The 22464-nt window shown below is 39.2% G+C and overlaps 1 protein-coding gene across 1 annotated transcript in view; it reads left to right on the top strand.

The window, feature by feature from the left end:
* The window catches only part of LOC142385128 (protein phosphatase 1H-like), a 34737-nt gene extending 13906 nt beyond the window's left edge, over positions 1-20831 (top strand). Inside the window, exons 3-10 of the mRNA XM_075471334.1 lie at positions 1335-1706; positions 3092-3204; positions 3361-3445; positions 4970-5088; positions 9693-9756; positions 11428-11535; positions 15595-15746; positions 15841-20831. Of these exons, the coding sequence (XP_075327449.1) occupies positions 1335-1706; positions 3092-3204; positions 3361-3445; positions 4970-5088; positions 9693-9756; positions 11428-11535; positions 15595-15746; positions 15841-15988 (1161 nt within the window). The 3' untranslated portion in view covers positions 15989-20831. The remainder of the gene's footprint in view (positions 1-1334; positions 1707-3091; positions 3205-3360; positions 3446-4969; positions 5089-9692; positions 9757-11427; positions 11536-15594; positions 15747-15840) is intronic.
* Positions 20832-22464: the final 1633 nt, after the last annotated feature.

The raw sequence follows: 22464 nt of genomic DNA on the forward strand, positions 1-22464 counted from the left end.
CTGTCTACTGTGAAAAGCATTTGATGTTTTATTTAATGAAGACATCTGTTATTTTAAATCAATCTGATATTATGCCGGTACAATGTAGCTTCTGATGTAGTGAACTACTTTCCCCCACATTTTTGTAGCTTAGCTCACTACATTTCTAGTGGTGGTAGCTTTAGTGTAGTGAAGCTTAATTTATGGTTGAGTAGCTGATAGCTTAGCTCACTACATTTTACAAGTAGCTTGCCCAACACTGCACAGTAGTGGCCCAAATTAGGCATAAATGAGCTGCTATCTGTGTATTGAGCTGTAGTATTGGTCTGTACCAACCACTGAGACACTAATTATACTTCACACAACCCCAATTCAAAGAATTAATTAATTAAAAGAGCTTTCATCGCACATGTTAGCTTTAGCACTGACAATATAGTGCTAATGCTAGTACTGCTATCAGGGGGATAAGAATAAAAAAATAACTTATGCCGTCTCAGTGGTGATATTATATAAAAGGTGAAACTAACATAACTACGTACTTGTTACCAACTCCAAATACTCGCATGTCTGGACCACAGAACTAAATTTCAAGCTGGAGCTAGGTTAGCTTAGCTTAGCTCAAAGAGCAGAAGTAGTCAGATAGTTTGGCTTTTTCCAGAGTTGTCTGACATCTAAAGTAAAGCTGAGGGGCTTAAATATTTGGTGCTTTCTCTAACATTTCACTCTAACAATCAATTTTGGTAGACTTTTGAAGCTGTGATCGCCTTGTTACACTCGCAACAACTTCCAACACACATATTAGCTCTAGCACTGACAATCTAGTGTGAATGCTAGCACTGCTGTCAAGGTGATAAGAATAAAAAAAAAGAATCACTATTGCAGTTTCAGTGGTGATATGACATGTTAATTTACAACTCTAACGTAACTGAATACTTGTTACAAGCTCCAATTACTGTCTGGATCATAGAACAAAATCTTAAGCTAGAGCTAGCTTAGCTTAGCTTAGCTCAAGGAGCAGAAGCAGTCAGCTAGTCTGGCTCTTTCCAGAGATGTCTGACAACTCATGTAAAGCTCTTTAATTAACCTGTTAGCTCTACTTAAGTCATTCAGATTACTGAAGTGTTACTACAACGTAAGTGGTTTAAAGTGCTGAAAGACAACACATATTTACACTTTTTTGTTTAATCCAAGAGATATTATGTAAGGGATGTAAGGTTTTTTTCCCACTCTTTTCCATCCATGTAATGCTGTAATCAAATTTTACAGCTTATTAAGTCCATCATTAAACTAAAATATGTCTTAGTTTAATGTGTAAGTTTGGTTTGTTACACCGTGCTCTCTCCACACGTCTGCAGGACAGCGAAGGGCTGGTTTTCCACTACTGGGCCCTGTTCGATGGCCACGCCGGCTCAGGTGCAGCAGTCGTCGCCTCCCGGCTGCTGCAGCATCACATCGCCTGCCAGCTTCAGGCCGTCATCGAGATCCTGCGCAACCATCACTCCCCGCCGCCCACCGTGATGGGGGAGGAGCCCGAATGCAACCCGTACACCCAGGGAAACACCCCGGGACCTCACCGCGCCCTGACCCGAGCCGCTTCTCTGCGGGGGGCCGCCGGCGCCCCGAGCTCCCCGTGCAGCACCCCGCCTCCGCCGCGCTACTTTACCGAGAAGAAGATCCAGCACGAGAGCCTGGTGATAGGAGCCATAGAGAACGCTTTCAAAGACATGGTGAGGGACATTCATTCAAGGATAAAACACAAAGACGTTAAATAATAATAATAATAATATGGTTAATGATGCTAGTTTAGACCGAGGCGGCTCATTAAAATGGCTTTCTTATTTTCTTCTGTACTCTAATTCAAAAAGCTTTGAAAGAAGTCTTGTAATTTGTTGTAAAAATACCTTTTGATTGAAGTACTTTCAGGAAATCGGTCCAAAACACATCTCAAAGAGTGCATTTTGTTCAATTAACCATCCATAAATACACATGACGAGTTACTATTGTCGGTGAATATAATCAAAACTGTCGTGCAAAGAGAGACACATGCAAAAATACTGCTGTATTTATACATATATATATATATATATATATATACATATATATATAATTTCAGACTGACTGGGAAGTTTAAATTAGATAGAAAAGATCATAACCACAGCATATCCTCAACCAAACCACCTGTTATCTGCCGGCTGCTGTTGAAGCTCGTAATACACCCCTCAGGAATCAAAGAGCTGGCTCTTTCCTTCCTTTCCTCTGCTTTGAAGGCTGCGTTTGATAAATCTACCATAAAATAATTCGTTTTTTAATTAAAAGCATTGAGCATTTATGGGAAAATATCAGCTATGAGCTCATTTACTTTTAAATGTGTCCCACACACACAGAGAGAGAGAGAGAGAAATGTGACATATAAATGATAATAAATGCAACTAAAATCAAATAACAAAATAATTTGAGCAGGAATAATTTAATAGAATTTAAACTGCATTTATTTTCTTATTAAAGCTCGTGTTAATGATGCCGTTCGTTTACTTTGTGGCTCAGATTTCAGGTTTATTGGCTATTCTAATTGGACTGTTTCATTTCTTTCTTTGTTAATTTGTTATTTCTATGTTTACTTCTGTATTATTTTCCTTTACATTGTATTGATTTACTTCTCTGTTGTTTCCATTTTGTAATAAATACAGGAATTTACTACAGGAATAACCGAGTAAATAAAAAGCCACGTTAACACAAGCTTAAATCAATACAGTTAAAAAATAAAGCAGAAAAATGCTTTTATTTCACATTCTGTTGAACTCATTCTGCATAAATGATTCTGTTATTTGATTTTAGTGGCGTTTACCATCATATAAACTTATTTATTTGACCATTTACATATTTTTGTGCTTATTTCGGACAGTAATGTGTTTTCAGTGTTACCACTAGATGGCGATGGAGAGTTAGAGATTAAACATCCTTTATGGATCATCTCTGCATTTAAAAAGAATCCTTCTGTTTGCAGCGTTTCAGCAAAAGGTGGAAAAACTCTTCTTCCTGACTTGACAGAATATAGTTGGAAGCTCTGTCCCATCGTCTAATTAAAGTTGAACTGAAACGTCTCTTTCCCCAGGACGCCCAGATTGAGAGGGAGAAGCAGGTTTACAGCATCACTGGAGGATGCACGGCTCTCACTGTGGTTTACCTGCTGGGAAAGCTATATGTTGGGAATGCAGGTGACAGCAGGTATGTTTCTTATGTTTCAGCCATGAAATGAAAGCATCTGGGAAGAAAGGTGGGGGGTAATTACATTAAAGGCAAGCTTGGACAAGAGGGTTCTTTTGGATATAAGACGACACATGCATTACTTTTCAAGCATTGAGTGTGTGTTTGTGTCTGCAGGGCGATTATCATCAGAGAAAATGAGATCATTTCCATGTCGACAGAGTTCACGCCAGAGTCAGAGCGCCAGAGACTCCAGTTCCTGGTAAGAACGTTTCATTCATTTCGCTTAGATACACAAATAGTGCACTGGAAAAAAAATCAAAGTCTTACCAAGTATATTTGTCTCATTTCTAGTCAAAATATCTCATTACACTTAATATAAGACACAACTGCCTAACAAGTACTATTTCAGCCAGATATAGGGACTTGTTTGAAGACAATACATCTGGAATATCTTGTTAAATGAAAAAGTCTTGAAAACAAATTGTTTTGAGTCGGATTTCATATGAAACAAGCTTTTTTTTGACATTTGAAGAGGTTTTTAAGCTAATTTCAAGATCACTTTTATCTCAAAAGTCCTAAATATCACATCTTATTTCAAGAAATCTTGACAAGCCGATTTTCACTAGTTCCATTGGCAGATTTCTTTTGCTTATTTCAAGCAAAAACGTCTTTTATTTGTTGTTTTTCTTACTTATTATTGGAGGGGCATTTTTTCCAGTGTGTCAAAGTTTAGGTTGCGTTTAACAACGTATTTTCCTAAACCTTCAGCCCACATTCATAACCCAACTACACCCTGAATATGTTCATCAGGGCAGCTGGAATAGCTCCTAAATGTATGTATTGCATAGGTCACGGTCACGTTTATTTACATAGCACCTTATAAGAACCTGGGTAGGTTGTTGCTATAGAGCTTAATGACATCTAGGGGCCCGATTTCCTAAACTACAACAGCTTAAAAGCCTAAAACAAGACTTTTATTGGGTCTTTTTCACAAATGGAGAATCTCTCTCGTCTCTTCCTTGCAGCAACAATCAGTCAAACACAACATTTAAAACGTGCTTTTTAATGTGGGATCAAAGATTCTGAGCCTGTTGATCAGCGTTCACAAATGATTTAAGAATTAGAGGTTGTAAATCAAGTTTTTGTCACCTCAGGAAATAAATCTGCCTGAGAAATTCAAGCTAGTGCATGTGTAGAAAAGACATTTTTTCTGGTTTAAAATGATTATAATAATACGGAGATTATATCTTTACTCAAAGTTCCCACACAGTGTTTGAGTTTTTGACTCGAATCCAAGATGGTTTTTATGACTTTAAACGCCGCTCCGGGCCCTAAAAGTGAAGTAGAATTTCAAAGGAGGCTCCGTGCACCCTCAGGGTCACTAAACACGAACCGTCTGAGTCTCAGAAAGTCTGAAAATCGACTACTCTCAGGACCTGCTGTGGAGTTGAAAGCGAACCATCTGCACTTTGATTGCAGCGTTTATTTAATTTGCGACTGATTTGTCACGATCTGTTCAGTTGGAGGCACAAAAACAGGGCTAAATCCCTCGTTTTACAGGTTTAACACGCGGCTTTCTGCTTTGTATCTGAATTGATGTCCACAAAAGCACGTCTACCTACTTAGTAAAGCTGTGCAACCTCATAAAAAATATTTGGTCTTAATCTAACAAGCTTGAAACATCCCTGACTTTAGTTTGAGCTCGTACAGTTTCCTGTGGAGACTGAAAAGGGTCAAAGATAAAAGAAAAAGACCAATTCTGAGAGTAATGTCTGTTTTCCAGGGTTACATGCAGCCTCACCTGCTGGGTAATGAGTTCACGCACCTGGAATTCCCTCGAAGAGTTCAGCGGAAGGAGGTGGGCAAGAGGATGCTTTACAGAGACTTCACCATGAACGGGTGGTACGTCCGTTTCTTTCAGCAGCAACACCTAAGACAACTGTGACAGGTTTAAAGGAACATAAACAAGCATTTAATTAAATGTAAATGTACTTTATTTATTCAGCCCTTTAAAGACAATCCTTACGGTGCACCAAAGTGCTTTACAGCAGGTAATAAAGAAAGAGAAGAATAAGTAAAAACAAATAAAAACAATAAAAGAACAGTGAAAGCAATAAAATACAACAAAATCGAATAAGATAAAAGTGTCATCATACTACTGGGTATTAAAGCCATCCTAAATAAGCAGGTTTTTAGCCTAGATTTTGAAGAGGGGCTTCAAGTTGTGAAAGTTGGACCAAAGTTGGACCAAAGTTGGAGAGTGATGTAAATGTACTTTATTTCTACAGCCCTTTACAGACAATCCTTACGATGTACCAAAGTGCTTTACTATGTGCAGAAAAAGTGTTGCGTTCGGGTCAGGAAAAGTCCACCGCTCACACAAACAGGCTGATAGAGAGCGAGGAAGCCCTGATTAGCTGTTTACCCGCTGGAAGTCGCTCATATTTCCTGCCGACTGGTTGATGCTGAGCCTAATTGTCAGCTGTGGAGGCCCCCCATTCTGACATCAAAGCTGAGGACGCTTTCAGGTTTTTTCCCCTCCGTTCGCACACTCGTGCACTCCCCCCCCCGTCGCACTCTTTCGCTAAATTTTTCAGCAGCACAAACACTCGCTCTTGAACTCTTCAGCCACACCGTAGAGACACGGGCGCGAGCTAAATCAATAGCTTTGAAGAGGAGCTGCAGTCACCGTGCAGATCAAACACCAAAAACCTCAGCCTACAGAAACCCTTTATTTTCACCGAATAGACCAAACCAAGTGGTGATCTGACACACAGATACATCTCGCACTGTCTCCAGATAACTGCAGTCCTGTAGAGTCATTGTGCGACTGCTTAGAGCAAGTCAAAGAGTGGATGAACCAAAATTTTCTTCAGTTAAATCAAGAAAAAACTGAGGTCATTGTGTTTGGCAACAAAGAGAAGAGGTTTGCTGTCAGTAAACACAAAGGCTGTGTTCGAAACCACATACTACATACTTCCATACTAGCATACTACATACTGATCGATCAGACAGTATGCAGAGCGTTTAAAGCTCTAAACTCTGTAAACTTTAGCAACATTTGAAACATTTTCAGGTGAGAAAGTAGTCGTTTAGATCCCCAACGTGTTGAAAACCTGACAAAATACCGGCTATTTACCATTTTGTTCCCACGAATTCGGCGCTACTAAAGCTAGCCGTAGTGAGGGACGCACTTCCGGTTGTTTTCACAAAATAAAATACCCGTTGCCTTTTATCATAGGGAAAGCCATTACCATACAATTGGTGCTTTTGTTTTGAAAACAGGAAGTGAACCTACCCTCGTTGTAGCTAGCTTGAAACTGCCGTTTTGACAGTTACGTTGCATCTTGGGTAGTTTGAGTATGAGTAGTAACCTCATGATGCATACCCAACATTTCGGAGAATCTAGTATGCATCCGGGAACTTCTCGCTTACTCAAACTCGCATACTAACTCAAAAAGTTAGTAGGAGTAGTAGGAGTAGTATGCGGTTTCGAACACAGCCCTTGAGTCTCTAGAAACTAAAGACCAAGTCCGGAACCTCGGCGTGCTGATAGACTCAGACCTGACCTTCAACAATCATATCAAATCAGTCACCAAATCAGCCTTTTATCAACTTAAGAACATATCCAGAATTAAGGGTTTCATGTCCCAAACAGATCAGGAGAAGCTGATTCATGCTACATGCTAATGCTAACAGTCTTCTGACTGGACTGCAGCCCGAGATTTAACCAGAACAAAGAGATCACATCACATCACCCCAGTTCTCAAGTCTTTACATCGGCTCCCGGTCAGATACAGAATAGATTTTAAAGTTCTGCTGCTCGTCTACAAATGGTTTAGGTCCAGAATACATGAATGACCTGCTGGTAGAGTATAAACCCAGCAGAGCTCTGAGATCTGCTGACTCAGGTCAGATAGTGGAGCCCAGAGTTCAAACTGGACCACAACTGTAAGCACTTTTAAATCCAAGTTAAAAACATTTCTCTTTCCGTGTCGTTATGGTTGAGTTCCTTTAAATCATTTTAAAGCATTATGCTACAAATCCTCTAAATTGTTTTACATTTTTCTTTTTTCCCCTCATCTTTGATTGCTTTTAACTGTGTTTTCATTTTTATTCTATTTTTTTTCTCTTTAAATTGCTTGTTTTTATGCTGTTCTTTTAAAGGTCTTTATGTAAAGCACATTGAGTTGCCTGTGGTATGAAATGCGCTATATAAATAAAGATGCCTTGCCTCGCCTTGCCTATCTAAGCCACTCTGATCTACAGCTGTGACTTGGATATTCATTCAATCCATCAGACATTAAGTTCTTTAATCATTGTCTTGAGACTGACTGCTTCACTAAGAAATGGGACAAACATTGTTTAACATCTGTTCAGGGTTCAGGAACCAACTCAGAAAAGATGGCGACAACCAACGAAGCTACGTTCGACATAATTAGCTTAACAGGTTTTAAAAGGCCAGGAGCCTTGTTTTACTGAATCATGGAGTTGGACTGTTAAACGCTTTATTGATTTTCTTGTTCACAAATCCATGACACAGTGGGATTGAGTTACATGAGGCGAGGCAGAAACTGACCCCTCATGGGACAAAATCACCATGGGAGGGTGGGGTAAAGTGAGCCCGCGGGTACGTTGAACCGCCCTTTGTAACTTGGCATGATCGTTGTTTGACGTTCACGTCAGAAGCACCAATCGTTTCTGCTGCAGTTTTCTTTCAGAACTGTTGTAACGGCTGACATTTTATCCAGGTCTAAAACATATTAGTGTTGGTCATTTACAAGATAATGAACCATGCTAATCGTTTTAGCTAAATATTAGCCTGAACTGGTAAGCCGTTATGGGTAAGATCACAACTTTGTTAGGCTTTATCTTCTCTCTAAGATAAAATATGACTATTTTAAAGCAAAAATAGAATATAATGACAACTTATCTTGAGTTAGATTCCATTAAATGTTCATTTTATCCTCAAAACAGTGGAACTTACCCAGTGACCGAGGGCAGATTTGTTTGATTACGATGCCATATTTTTAAGAGCTCTTTGTCATAGATTCATTCTTGTTAATTAAACTGATTAGACTTTAAGGCTTTAATTTTACTTTTGTAAAAAAGTTTAAAGTAAACAGGAAATTTTGTCCCGTTCTCCCCTAATTGGACAAGGACGGTGGTCCAATTAAATGACCAGTTTGAACTGAGCTGTAGTTGAACTACTTCTTTGTAAAAAGCACCTTTAAAGCTAATTATTAACTAAGGCCAGAGGTGGGTAGAGTAGCCAAAAATTGTACTCAAGTAAAAGTACTGTTACTTCAGAATAATATGACTCAAGTAAAAGTAAAAAAAGTCGTCATCCAAATAATTACTTGAGCAAGAGTAAAAAAGTGCTTGGTGCAAAAACTACTGAAGTACTGAGTAACTGTTGAGTAACGTCTGATTTATTTGTTAACACAAGCATTCAATCAGACAGACAAAAATACTAAATAATCATCTTTAGGCAAATTAGAGTTCATCCAATTGATAAAATAAATTAAATTTAATTAATTAATTAATTACAAAATAGCTTAAATAAAATAATCCAGGTAAATTCAAGTACTTCAATAAAAAATGATAGATTTAGGGAATGTTTAAAACATATGTAACCCATATGGAACCTAAAAAACAAACATTCACCTATCCATGGGGGGGGGGACGAGTTTAGGAAACTTAGCGCTACATGTTTCCTCAAGTTAGATGTTGAGTTTCTGCTGAAATGTGCGTTTGTTTTGGTTGACACAGAAGACACATAATGTAGCTGCTGTTTCTCACTCTTTGTAAGGTAAACATGCTTTCAGTATGAGGCCTCGTCTGCGTCTTCATTTCCCACCGTTGGTTCTGACATTTTTCATCTGTTTCTTTGTTTGTTTGCTACGACTGCTAATGCTAAAGCTAACCCGTCCCGCCGCTGAGATCGAGTACGGTCACGTGACCAGACTGCACGGCTGCGTCTGATTGGTGGAACACAGTCAGGTGGTAGAGCCTTTGGCGGAAGTCTCTCTCTCTGTCAGAATAAAACATTAAAATGAGGCGTACGCGGGGGGATAAAAATAATGAGGCGTAGAATACCAAAGAGGTAAGAAGAAAAGTAACCAGCTCATTGTAGCCTAATGTAGCGGAGTAAGAGGACAGCTTCTGCTGCACACATCTACTCAAGGAAAAGTAAAAAGTATAGGGATTTAAAACTACTCCTAGAAGTATCTGACCTCTGACTAAGGCATAACATTACTTTTCAGTTAAACATTGGATTAATTGCTCATATGAAAATGTAAATAGCTTAAATGAGTTTTCTCTGTGAATCAGAGAATGTGTAGTTCAGGACGTGTTTTCAACCCGTCGATGTGTTCTTGTTGTGCAGCCAGAGTCTCCTTAAGCCCGTCTGACACCGAGATTACAATTATTAAAGTGTTTGTCAACCAAAGAAAGGACAAAAAGAGGGAAATTCACCTGCTTTTCTGTCCTTTCCCCACACACAGGGCTTACAAGACCATCGACGAGGATGACCTCAAGTTTCCTCTTATATACGGTGAAGGGAAAAAGGTAAGTGTGTGTTCTGTGTGTGTGCTCTGAGAATAACCAGCCGGTCAGAGAGTGGGCAACACTTTGTGTCAGTGGGTCCACTCACTCCACCCATCATTAGCTGTTGAGTAGAGAGTTGTTTCTCCAACCTCGTCCATTTCATCCACCATTGATATCACATTTCCCACCATGATCAACAGAAGAAACGGTTTGAACTTCCTCCTCCTTTTCTTCCATTTTGTTCCTGCTCTGCATCCCAGACGTCTCCCCTTCAACGAAATCTCGATTTTGGGGTCTTATTTCCAGGCATTACTTCGGCTTTGGGAAGCTCAGTTAGCTGCTCCGAACAGGTTAACAATGTTCCTGCTGCCATGGTTACGCATCATAAGAGATGTAAAAAAAGTCCTTCCAGCAGCACAGCCCCCAAAATGTAAATTATTAATAAAGATATGCTGTTGTTACAGATAGACAAACATGTAGAGGTCTTCATCAGCGGGCCGGGGTGTTGTTTTTGTAGCTTAGCAACAACTTAACCGATGATGTCACACACAGCGTCAGCAGGTGGCACAGGTGAAAGAAACTCACGTCTCTCTGCCTGGCCGAATAGTCTTAAAGCTGAGTGGAGAGGTGTTAAGAGTTGTTCCTCCAGCCATGTTTCTCCAAGCTCGTCCATTTTATCCAAACGTCCTCCTCCTTTTCTTCCATTTTGTTCCTGCTCCCCATCCTAGACGTCTCCCCTTCAAATAAATCTCGATTTTGGGGTCTTATTTCCGGGCATTACTTCGGCTTTGGGAAGCTCAGTTAGCTGCTCCGAACAGGTTAACAATGTTCCTGCTGCCATGGTTACGCATCATAAGAGATGTAAAAAAAAAAATAGCCACAGTTATCAGCAGAAGTCCGTCCAGCAGCACAGCCTCCAAAATGTAAATTATTAATAAAGATATGCTGTTGTTACAGATAAACAAACGTGTAGAGGTCTTCATCAGCGGGCTGGGGTGCTGTTTTTGTAGCTTAGCAACAACTTAGCCGATGATGTCACGCACAGGTGAAAGAAACTCACATCTCTCTGTCTGGCTGAATAGTCTTAAATTCAATTCAATTCAAATTCAATTAAAAAATACTTTATTTATCCCAGAGGGAGATTAAATGTTGATGTAACTCAATTAAAACTAAGTAGAAAAGCTGAGTAGAGAGTTGTTGTTTCTCCAAGCTCGCCCATTATATCCAAACTTCCTCCTCCTTTTCTTCCATTTTGTTCCTGCTACGCATCCTAGATGTCTCTCCTTCAACTAAATCTCGATTTGGGGTCTTATTCCAGGCATTACTTCGGCTTTGGGAAGCTCAGTTAGCTGCTCCGAACAGGTTAACAATGTTCCTGCTGCCATGGTTACGCATCAGAACAGCATCTGTTGATCTACGACCAAAACTACAATCTGAGATAAAAGAGAAAAATGTTGAAAGAATCTGTCATTTCGTGTGATTACATTTACACAGACACATTACACTGACATTTATTGGTGATTTATTTTTACTTAAAGTACAATTTTCCATCGAAGAACTTAATTTTAACTCTATATTTACTTAAATATCCTCTGAATTTGACCAAATGGAAGTCTGAAAGTTAACAGTTGCCACCAGCTGAGGTACTGTTTGCACAGTATGCACCTAAAGTAAATCATTCCTGTTTTCCAGGCACGAGTTCTGGCCACAATCGGTGTCACGCGAGGACTCGGTGACCACGACCTGAAAGTTCACGACTCCAACATTTACATCAAGCCGTTCCTCTCCTGCTGCCCCGAGGTAAGAGCACAGAAAGTTTGGTTCGTTAGGGACCTGAGAAGTTAGAGCTTATTGACTGCTTTAAGACTGCAGATCTGTTTTTAAAGACTTTCTATAGGAAATACATGAAATATTCAGCATCCTGTGTCTGGCATCAGTCGCTGCTGGAGAACTCGAGCTCACCTGTCTGACAGTCTGGCACTGGTTGCAAAGCGCTTTAATCTCCTTCTGTAGTTTGTCTCGCAGAGTTTTTCAGATTCCCTCGTCGAGCTTTCTGCTTGATCTTTAATTCATTATTTCTGAGGGGGTCACACCGGGTTCACATGAAGACTTCTGCCTGCACTCGGTCTGTCTCTCTTCCTCCCACCGAAGCCTCTGAAGTGCTTTCCCGGGATGCTCTTTGTAACGGAAGTTGTTTCATTAAGTTGTGGAAATATGAACCGTGTTGCATGACGGGCAGGGCAGTATAGATTTCTGCATCTCGAGTGTAACTTGAGCGGCGTTAGATGAGTGCACTTAATCTTTGGAGGCACGTATAGAAATCTTTGTGCAAATGTAAGGCGTCGGAGGTTCTGAGGTCTTAGTCGGCCATCTTTTTTTGTGCACAATGTTTTAATTGTTAAAACAGATACAAATGGAAACGCGCCACCACAGGTGGGTAGTAACGAGTTACATTTACTTGAGTAAGTTTTTGAAATAATTATACTTCTATGAGTAGTTTTAAATCTCTATACTTTTTACTTTTCCTTGAGTAGATGTGTGCAGCAGAAACTGTCCTCTTACTCCGCTACATTAGGCTACAATGAGCTGGTTACTTCTCTTCTTACCTCTTTGGTATTCTACGCCTCATTATTTTTATCCCCCCGCGTACGCCTCATTTTAATGTTTTATTCTGACAGAGAGAGAGACTTCCGCCAAAGGCTCTACCACCTGACTGTGTTCCACCAATCAGACGCAGCCGTGCAGTCTGGTCACGTGACCGTACTCGATCTCAGCGGCGGGACGGGTTAGCTTTAGCATTAGCAGTCGTAGCAAACAAACAAAGAAACAGATGAAAAATGTCAGAACCAACGGTGGGAAATGAAGACGCAGACGAGGCCTCATACTGAAAGCATGTTTACCTTACAAAGAGTGAGAAACAGCAGCTACATTATGTGTCTTCTGTGTCAACCAAAACAAACGCACATTTCAGCAGAAACTTAACATCTAACTTGAGGAACATGTAGCGCTAAGTTTCCTAAACTCGTTTTTTCCCCCATGGATAGGTGAATGTTTGTTTTTTAGGTTACATATGGGTTACATATAATTTAAACATTTCCTAAGTCTGTTTTATTTTTTATTGAAGTTCTTGAATTTACCTGGATTATTTTAATTTAAGCTATTTTGTAATTAATTAAATTTAATTTATTTGATCAATTGGATGAACTCTAATTTGCATAAAGATGATTATTTAGTATCTTTGTCTGTCTGATTGAATGCTTGTGTTAACAAATAAATCAGACGTTACTCAACAGTTACTCAGTACTTGAGGAGTTTTTTCACCAAGAACTTTTTTACCCTTACTCAAGTAATTATTTGGATGACTACTTTTTACTTTTACTTTAGTCATATTATTCTGAAGTAACAGTACTTTTACTTGAGTACAATTTTTGGCTGCTCTACCCACCTCTGGCCTTAGTTAATAATTAGCTTTAAAGGTGCTTTTTACAAAGAAGGCAAGGCAAGGCAATTTTATTTATAGAGCACAATTCATACACAGGGCAATTCAAAGTGATTTACAGCTACATAAAATCACAAGAAGGCAATAAAACCATTAAAAAGGAATAAAAAAATAAAAGAAAGAAATTAAAAAAGAAAGAATATTTAAAACCTATTAAAATAATCATTAAGTAATTAAAAAGTGAAGAGTGCAGATAAAATACTTTCAGGTGTCATATGCACAGCTAAACAGAACTGTTTTCAGCCTGGATTTAAACATTGTCAGAGTTGAGGCCTGTCTCACACCTTCTGGAAGACTGTTCCAGATGTTAGGGGCATAAAACTGAAACGCAGCCTCACCTTGTTTAGTCCTGACTCTGGGCCCCAGCAGGAGACCCCTCCCTGAGGTTCTCAGAGCCCGAGTTGGTTCATACGGCTCTAACATGTCAGAGATGTACTTTGGCGCTGGACCATGAAGAGACTTGTACACAAGCAGAGCTGTTTTAAAGTCTATTCTCTGAGCGACAGGAAGCCAGCGCAGAGACCTGAGCACTGGACTAATATGGTCGTATTTCCTGGTTCTAGTCAGGACTCGAGCAGCAGCGTTCTGGATGTACTGCAGCTGTCTTACAGCCCGTTTAGAGCCCAGTGAGCAGGCCGTTACAGCAGTCTAACCTGCTGGAGACAAACGCATGGATCAGTCTCTCTAAGTCTGGTTTAGACACTATTCCTTTGATTCTGGCAATGTTGTTTAGATGGTAAAAAGCTGCTGATGTTATTGATTTAATGTGGCTGTTAAAGTTCAGGTCTGAGTCCAATATGACCCCGAGATTTCTAACTTGATAGTTAGGTTTTAGAGAGAGAGTCTCAAGGTGACTGATAACACTTTCTCTTTGTTTCTGTGGGCCACAGACAATGATTTCAGTTTTGTCTGAGTTTCGCTGGAGGAAATTGTTTTGCATCCACACACTGATCTGTTCGATGCAGCGACACAGTGTATCTACAGGCCCGTGTTCTCCTGCCGTCAGTGACACGTAGATCTGAGTGTCATCTGCATAATTGTGGTAGGACACATTATAGCTGCGTATTAGCTGGCCTAGTGGAAGCATGTACAGATTGAACAATAGGGGTCCCAGGATTGACCCCTGGGGAACCCCACAGGTCATAGCCATTTGGTCTGAGACACAGTTACCAATTTCAACAAAATATTTCCTGTCCTCCAGATAGGACTTGAACCAGTTTAAAGCACGACCAGAGATTCCCACCCAGTCTTCTAACCTCTGTAATAAGATCGCATGGTCAACTGTGTCAAAGAAGTAGTTCAACTACAGCTCAGTTCAAACTGGTCATTTAATTGGACCACCGTCCTTGTCCTATTAGGAGAGAACGGGACAAAATTACCTGTTTACTTTGAACTTTTTTACGAAAGTAAAATTAAAGCCTTAAAGTCTAATCAGTGTAATTAACAAGAATGAATCTATGACAAAGAGCTCTAAAAATACGGCATCGTATTCAAACAAATTTCCCCCCAGTCAGTGGGTAAGTTCCACTGTTTTGAGGATAAAATGACCATTAAATGGAATTTAACTCAAACTCATCAGACATTTTAAAGATAACTTGTTAATATATTATATTTTTCTTTAAAATAGTCATATGTATCATCTTAGAGAGAACATAAAGCCTAACAAAGTTGTGATCTTACCCATAACGGCTTACCACACTGGAAAATATCTAAATCTTACCAAGTATATTTGTCTCATTGAGTATCTCATTACACTTAATATAAGACACAACTGCTTAACAAGTACCATTTCAGCCAGATATAGGGACTTGTTTTAATACATCTGGAATATCTTGTTGAAAAAGTCTTAAAAACATCTTGTTTTGTCATATTTCACATGAAACAAGCTTTTTTTTCATTTGAAGAGGTTTTTAAGCTAATTTCAAGATCACTTTTATCTCAAAAGTCCTAAATATCACATCTTATATCAAGAAATCTTGACAAGCTGATTTTCACTAGTTCCATTGGCAGATTTATTTGCTTATTTCAAGCAAAAACGTCTTGTATTTGCTGTTTTTCTTACTTATTTTTGGAGGGGCATTTTTTCCAGTGCAGTACTTTTACTTGAGTCATATTATTCTAAAGTAATAGTACTATTACTTGAGTACAATTTTTGGCTTCTCTACCCACCTTAAAAGGGTTTAAAGAGAATATTTCAGTTTAAGAAATTCATTAAATCGAGATTTCTATGGCAATTCTTGGATTATTTGGCTGTTAATGAATAAATAGATTGATAAATAACTAAAAAAGAGGATTGTTGAACACCAGAAGCCTTTGAGTATGTTCGGTGAAGTGTTTCAGGAAGGTGTTTTATGACGCAGGTGAAGGTGTATAATCTGATGCAGTACGAGCACGGAGCTGATGATGTTCTGGTGATGGGAACCGACGGCCTCTGGGACGTCCTCTCCAACGAGGAAGTAGCCGAAGCCGTCACAACCTTTCTAGCCAACTGTGACCCTGATGACCTGCACAGGTGGGAAACCTGGGCAATTTGTCAATAAATCATAATCCGTGGGACGTATTCATCCATCCACATTGTTCGTCATCGTTTCCTCCGTTAACCACAGGTACACAATGGCGGCGCAGGACCTGGTGATGCGAGCGCGTGGCGTGCTGAGAGACCGAGGCTGGAGGATCACCAATGAGCGCCTGGGATCCGGAGACGACATCTCGGTCTTCATCATCCCCCTGATGTACGGCAACAGACAGCACTGACGTGCCCGCTGGAGGTCGAGCATCCAAAGGGCTTCTAGACTCAAGACTGACGAGTCCTGAAACCTTTTTTAAAAATCGTTTTCACTGACTGAAGCGTAGGAGAACCGAGGTTCTGTTGGTGCTTCGTTTGCTCTGTGCACTCTCAGAAAATAAAGTACAGAATGTACCTTTAGGGGTATGATGGCTTGTCCCTGGGGCAGTACCCTCAGAAGGTATAGTTTTGTACCCTTGTGGTTTGTACCTTACAGAGCACAATCTTGTACCTCTGGTGGCAATTTTGTACCCTTATACTGAAGTAGCCTAACACAGACTGTCTATTGTACCCCAGCATGTAGAAAAAAAAGTACATATAGGTACATTTTACCACTTGAGTACATATATGTACCTTTTGGACCATCAAAAAAAGTACATATATGTACCTTTCACCACTTGAGTGCATATATGTACCTTTTGGACCCTCATAAAGGTACATATAGGTACATTTTACCACTCGAGTACATATATGTACCTTTTGGACCCTCATAAAGGTACATATAGGTACTTTTTACCACTCGAGTACATATATGTACCTTTAGGTCCAATAATTAACCCTAGGGGGTACATTAGTATAGATTGTACCTCAGGGAGACAAAAAAGGACTCGTACTGTACGCTTATTTCTGAGAGTGTGGGAGTTCAGAACTGGTCGGCTCAGGGGAAGCACGGTCAGAAAAAACTTCCAGCACAAAATAATTTAATTTAAATCTACGCTGTGAAACGAAAAAAAAAAGAAGCTAAATTTGCCTGTTACATTGTTAAAAGGAGGATATTCACACATCAGGCCCTCACAGTAACGGACTCCTGAACTCCTGCAGAGGTGTGAAAACAATAATAAGGGAATGTTCTCATGCAGTGAAGCTTCTCTTTTTCCATCGTTCTCGTTACCTAGCTTGTTGTGCTATACTCGTCCTCTTTCCTTTCCTTCTCCCGTATAGTCATCCAGTCGATTTAACAGAAATACCTCCTTCGTTTTGTGAACACGGACCAAGCTGACGGGTCAGCTGCTTTTTCTGTTTGCCACAGTGTGGCTTCGAAGGTTTACTCTCCGAGGAGCTGCTTCCGGTGAAAGAAGTGATAGCACAGACGCAGGAGAACAGAGGTTGAACCCCTTCACCTCCAAGAAGGAATGTTCCTCATTTGAGAAAAACACATGGACCAGAAGTCGGGACACAGTTTGATGAGAAAGTAACGAAAAAAAACACCTAAACAGCAAGAAGAAGGTTTACTGTTACAGTACAAGTCATTTGATTAAGCTGGAAAATATATTTTATAGTCATGTTGGTTTTAACTGTGTGATTAATTTCCTTTAATCTCATGCTTTTGACTTTTTTATGGTCAAAAGTAACAAGAATGATAGATAACACTCTTATATCTGTTATTTATATGAAGTTACAGACAGAAAACCTCTGAAGCGAGGCCTGTGTTTAATTTTCTTCTTTTGCTCTTTATGCTAACCTAAGCTTATGCTAATCTAAGCTAACTGTCTGTTGTAGATTTAAATTTATGGTGAGGTTCTCAGACTCTTGGTGAATAAAAACATTTCTCAAAATGTTTAATTATACACTTAAAGAGAATTAACAATTTCATGCATGGTAAAAAGTAACACAAGGATAGATACCACTCTCATATGTGTTATTTATGTGAAGTTACAGACAGAAAACCCTTAGCTTAGCTTAGCTTAGCATAGCATAAAGTCTGACGCCAGAGGAAACTGCAAACCTGGCTCAGACCAACCATAACAAATCTCTCTAAAAACCTGTAAAGTTGCTAATTGTGTCATATCTAAGTTGGCAAATTTGTATTTTGAGTAGAGCAAGGTCTGTTTATTTTTCTTCTTTTGCTCTTTATGCTAACCTAAGCTTATGCTAATCTAAGCTAACCAGAGTCTGCTGTAGCTTTAAATTCATGGTGAGGGTGGCACCTCTTGTTCTCAGACTCTAGGTAAATAAACATAGTTCTCAAAATGTTTAATTATACACCTAAAGAAAATTAACAATTTTATCCTTGGTATAAAGTAACACAAGGATAGATACCACTCTCATATGTGTTCTTTATGTGAAGTTAGACAGAAAACACTTAGCTTAGCATAGCATAGCATAGCATAAAGTCTGAAGTAAGAGGAAACTGCAAACCTGGCTCAGACCAACAATAAGAGATCTCTAAAAACCTGTAAAGTTGCTAATTATGTCATATAAGTTGTTAAATTAGTATTTTGAGTAGAGCAAGGTCTGTTTATTTTTCTTCTTTTGCTCTTTATGCTAACCTAAACTTATGCTAAACTAAGCTAACCAGAGTCTGCTGTAGCTTTAAATTTATGGTGAGGGTGGCACCTCTCGTTCTCAGACTCTTGGTGAATAAAAACATTTCTCAAAATGTTTAATTATACCCCAAAAATCTTTGTCACTTTTCTCAAACTTAGCAAATAATCGTTAAAACTCAACATGAGATCAAATGACTTGTACTTCCACGTAGTTGCACTTTAGGAGCCATGATACATGGAAGAATGAAGAGGGAGGAATTCCCTGCAACAGGGAAGATTAAGTAAGTAATTTAAAGAAACATTAAATAAAATCAAGCTCAAAATAAGGGAAAACAACAACAAAAAATGTATGAAAGCTGTCTTTAGCCTTGCATGTTTCATAAGCTTCAGTTGCATTAAAACGATACCGTCTCGGTTGATAATAATGGCTTACCTTGTGTAGATGTAGTGAAATACTGTGTCAGAACATAGAAGTGCTTATTTTGGGGCCTAAGATGAACAATGGTGCAATGGTTTTACCTTCTTTTTGTTTTATATGGAATGGATTTGTACTTATGTAACGCATCAAAGACATGCTGATAATGTTATGTTTGTGAATGTTCAAAAGTCTTGCATTTATTTATAAGGTTGTTTTCCCTGAAGCGTTCTAATAATTCGGGGTATTTTGCATAAATGCAAGGGGAAGAAATTAAACGGGGGACTGAAATGGAACAACAGCGGTGATGGATATGTACGAAACTAAATCATGTGCTGTTTTTGTCATCTTTTTTTGTTTACTGGACTTTGGAAAAAGCAGATTAATTTTACTTTCTGGTAGTTTGAATCTAAGCTGAGGATCAATCGCATGAAACTAAAGGGGACATATTATGCTATTCTCCTCATACTCTGTCATAATGTTGAAATGTCAGATGTTTGTATCCAGAGTGAGCAAAGATTTGGAAAATATATATAAAAATCTAAATCTATACAGTCATGGGGATGAGGTGGTTCCTAAAAGCCTGCAGATCAGAGGAGAGTGGTTCTTTAAGTGTAGTCTGGTTAAGCTCTTCTAAAGATGTGGTGTTCATTTTTAAAGCAAATGCATGTTTTAACTAAGTATTGTGGCTGAAAATTGTTTCCTATTGTGGAAATGGAGCGTTTGAGTTACACAGGTTTTACCACAAAGTGTTAATGTGTTTCCCTAAGTCATAAAATGGAAGAAAATCAGTACCTCTCCTGTCTGTATAGGGAGACACAGCTAGCTTAGCTTAGCATAGCACTAGAACAGAAAAGTTGGCCTTGCTCCAGAGGTTACCAAAACTATTAATTGGTGTCGCTAGATTATTTTATTACTTTTCATGTACACCAAAAAGAAATAAATGAACAATAATTTAAAAAAAAGATCACCCGCCGATTTAGAAGGAACAATTTAGGCGCTACTACAGCACATAACTTACAGTCTCGAATTTGTGCTAAGCTAGGTAGCTACGCAGCTAGGCTAACTAACTGCCGGTTTTACCTTGGTGTTAATTCAACAGACTTGAGTAGAATATCTTCTTTCTCCGGACCATTACATGAATATTTCCCCAGATGTAGAACTTTGTCTTGTGCCATTGTGTTGCTGGTTATTTATTTTTTTTAAAGCTTGGATTTGTTTCTGGTTTTTTTTTTAAAACACATTACGGTTAGCTTATTTTTATTTCAAGCAGCAGTCATCTGCATCTCCTGAAGTTTGTACGAGGCAGCGCATCTCTTGTACATTGTTATGAAACATGTAAGCACACAAAATCAATAGTTCCACCAAATCTCATGATCATTTTTGCAGGGTTTTTTTTGTATTTTCTGACATACTGAGCTTTTTTGCTTTATCTTTTTGAGTTGTAACATTTCTGAAGCCGTGAGCTTTGTCATAGTTTGACTCCAAGTGGGAATGTTTTGAACCGTGTTGAGGCAACATCTGATTAATGTTGATTGAATGATCATCCCACCTTCGCTTCAGGATCATTGTTATGTGATTTGAGCCTTTTTCTCTTAGATGAATGTGAAAAAAAACGAATAGATGATTTATTTTTGTCATCCCATTGTGCCAGCTAACTGCTGCATGTCAACTCAGGTTAAACTATTGTCTAGTTAATGAGCTGTTAAGTGGGGTTTTCTAAAGATGGCGAGCCCAATGTGATGGTTTATTAGTTTCATTATGTTTGGTGTGCACAGGAAGCTCTTAGACATCTTTAGCCTCTTCTCCTCCATTGTTTGTTTCTTGCCGAATTGTGAAAATTGTCACTGCTGTTGTTTCTTTTCTACCTTAGACTACAAGCTTGGGCTCAGTTTTTAATTTCCTGTAGCAAAGAAGAAATTTGAAAGTCATTTGGTGATTGTTTTAAGTGGCTGTTGTGCTACCCTCAATCTCAGAGTGTGAGATGTACATTTTATATACGACTAAATATGTTACGAGTGGAAAATACTTATTTTTGATGTTTACTTGTGCATCTCTGACTTTGGAAGGAGAAAAGCAATGTTTACCTTCAGTGTTTCTTACCCAGAAATGAAAAAGACAATAAATGTTAAAGATCAATGGAAAAGAAAAGCAGATCGTCTCATTAACAAGGGAGAAAAAAAGCAAAATAAACCTTCAACTCGAACATGCAAGTGCCCAGAATCGATAGTTCCAGCCAATCTTTCCGCCTTCAGTCCTAATCAATCTCAAGGAGAAACAAAATAATCAATACTGTAGCTGTTTGTATTCTGTGGCTGCTTCTTCTGGGAGAACAGACATGAACAAATAGGGTCAAACTGGTGTGCAAAACACAGGTCTGAGTGGGCAGCAGAGCGATTCATCAGGAGATCGAAGGTTTGCCCACTGAATCTCAAACAGGGAGCCGAGTGCAGCAAACGTGCACATCCATTCAGACCCAACTCTTAATGACGTTACGCCAGAGTAAAAGCCATCAGAAAGTCATCACTGCTAACATTAATTGCAGAGGAAATGTGTAGAGAAGTGGATGAGTCGTACCATTATTTTTTTATAACTGAAGCCAGCTGACAGATGGCACCATTTGAACCATTTCGTATCGCTATGGCCATTTGTTCATACATATTTATGTTTTAAATTAAGAAATTAATCCTATTTTCATATCTACTTTGCACAGTTAACATCACATTTTAGCTAAGATGATAAATAACCAAAGATAATCACTTTGTGGTGACATCTATGACAATAACCAACACATTTTAAAAGGAGTTAATGAGGAATACAACCTTTAATTATTCTTTTTTAAGTTTTATCATGGCTAAAATGACACTTTTAAGCATCGCCCTAATATTTCTCATAAGAAAACTGTTCATGGCTTCATTTTACTTCCTAATGCAAAACTACTTTAAGCACAACAGTCACTAATATTGGTGCATAACGTAACATTTTAACCTACAACACAGTAGATAAAAACTAATTGATAAAGATGAAGCCTTGTTTTATTCCCACTGGTATCCGGACGCACCTTTTTACTTCTTTTACCTAAAAAAGGGGTTTGGAAAGGAACAGAATGACTTAGAGGGATCAAACACAAAGCACACGAGCCCAAACTACCATCATTCCTTTATTCATTTGAAGCCTGTTCATGACTACAAAGCAGTTTTGTGGTCCACGTATGCGCGTGTCCCCTTCGGTCTGAATCCTGTGAGCTCCTGCGCCTCAGATGATCTGAAGAAGCTCTTCTGTTGCAATGTCACCAGCGCCTGCAAGGCAGTAGATTGCGCAGTCATCTCCATGAGGGGTAACATGTCAACCCGACCAACAGCACAAACTACTACCTCAGCAGGCGCACTGGCACCGGTGCCGCATCCCCTTTAAAGTCGTTCCTCCGGTGCGTAAAAGCGCACGAAAAAAAAAAAAAAAAAAAAAAAACGTGGCGTGTGCCCCTCAAAAAAAGGACCGCAATAAGGCGAGCCAAGAGCCCCACCCAGAGCACAGAGAGCAAAGACAAAAAAGATAAAAAACACACACACACACACACATCCTGCACCTTTCCCCGCGTTTCGTTGTCCTCAGATGACCTCGGTGAGCGCGACATGTGGACGCAGAGCTCGGCGAAGCTCCGCAAAACGCAAAAAAAATGCTCCAAAACATCAGAAAATAAGATTAAGCATCGATGAAATGAGCAAAATGAGTTTTATATAGTGTGCACGATATTCACAGATTT

The sequence above is a fragment of the Odontesthes bonariensis genome, chromosome 8 (genome assembly GCF_027942865.1).
Source record: "Odontesthes bonariensis isolate fOdoBon6 chromosome 8, fOdoBon6.hap1, whole genome shotgun sequence".
In the NCBI taxonomy this organism is placed as follows: Eukaryota; Metazoa; Chordata; class Actinopteri; order Atheriniformes; family Atherinopsidae; genus Odontesthes; species Odontesthes bonariensis.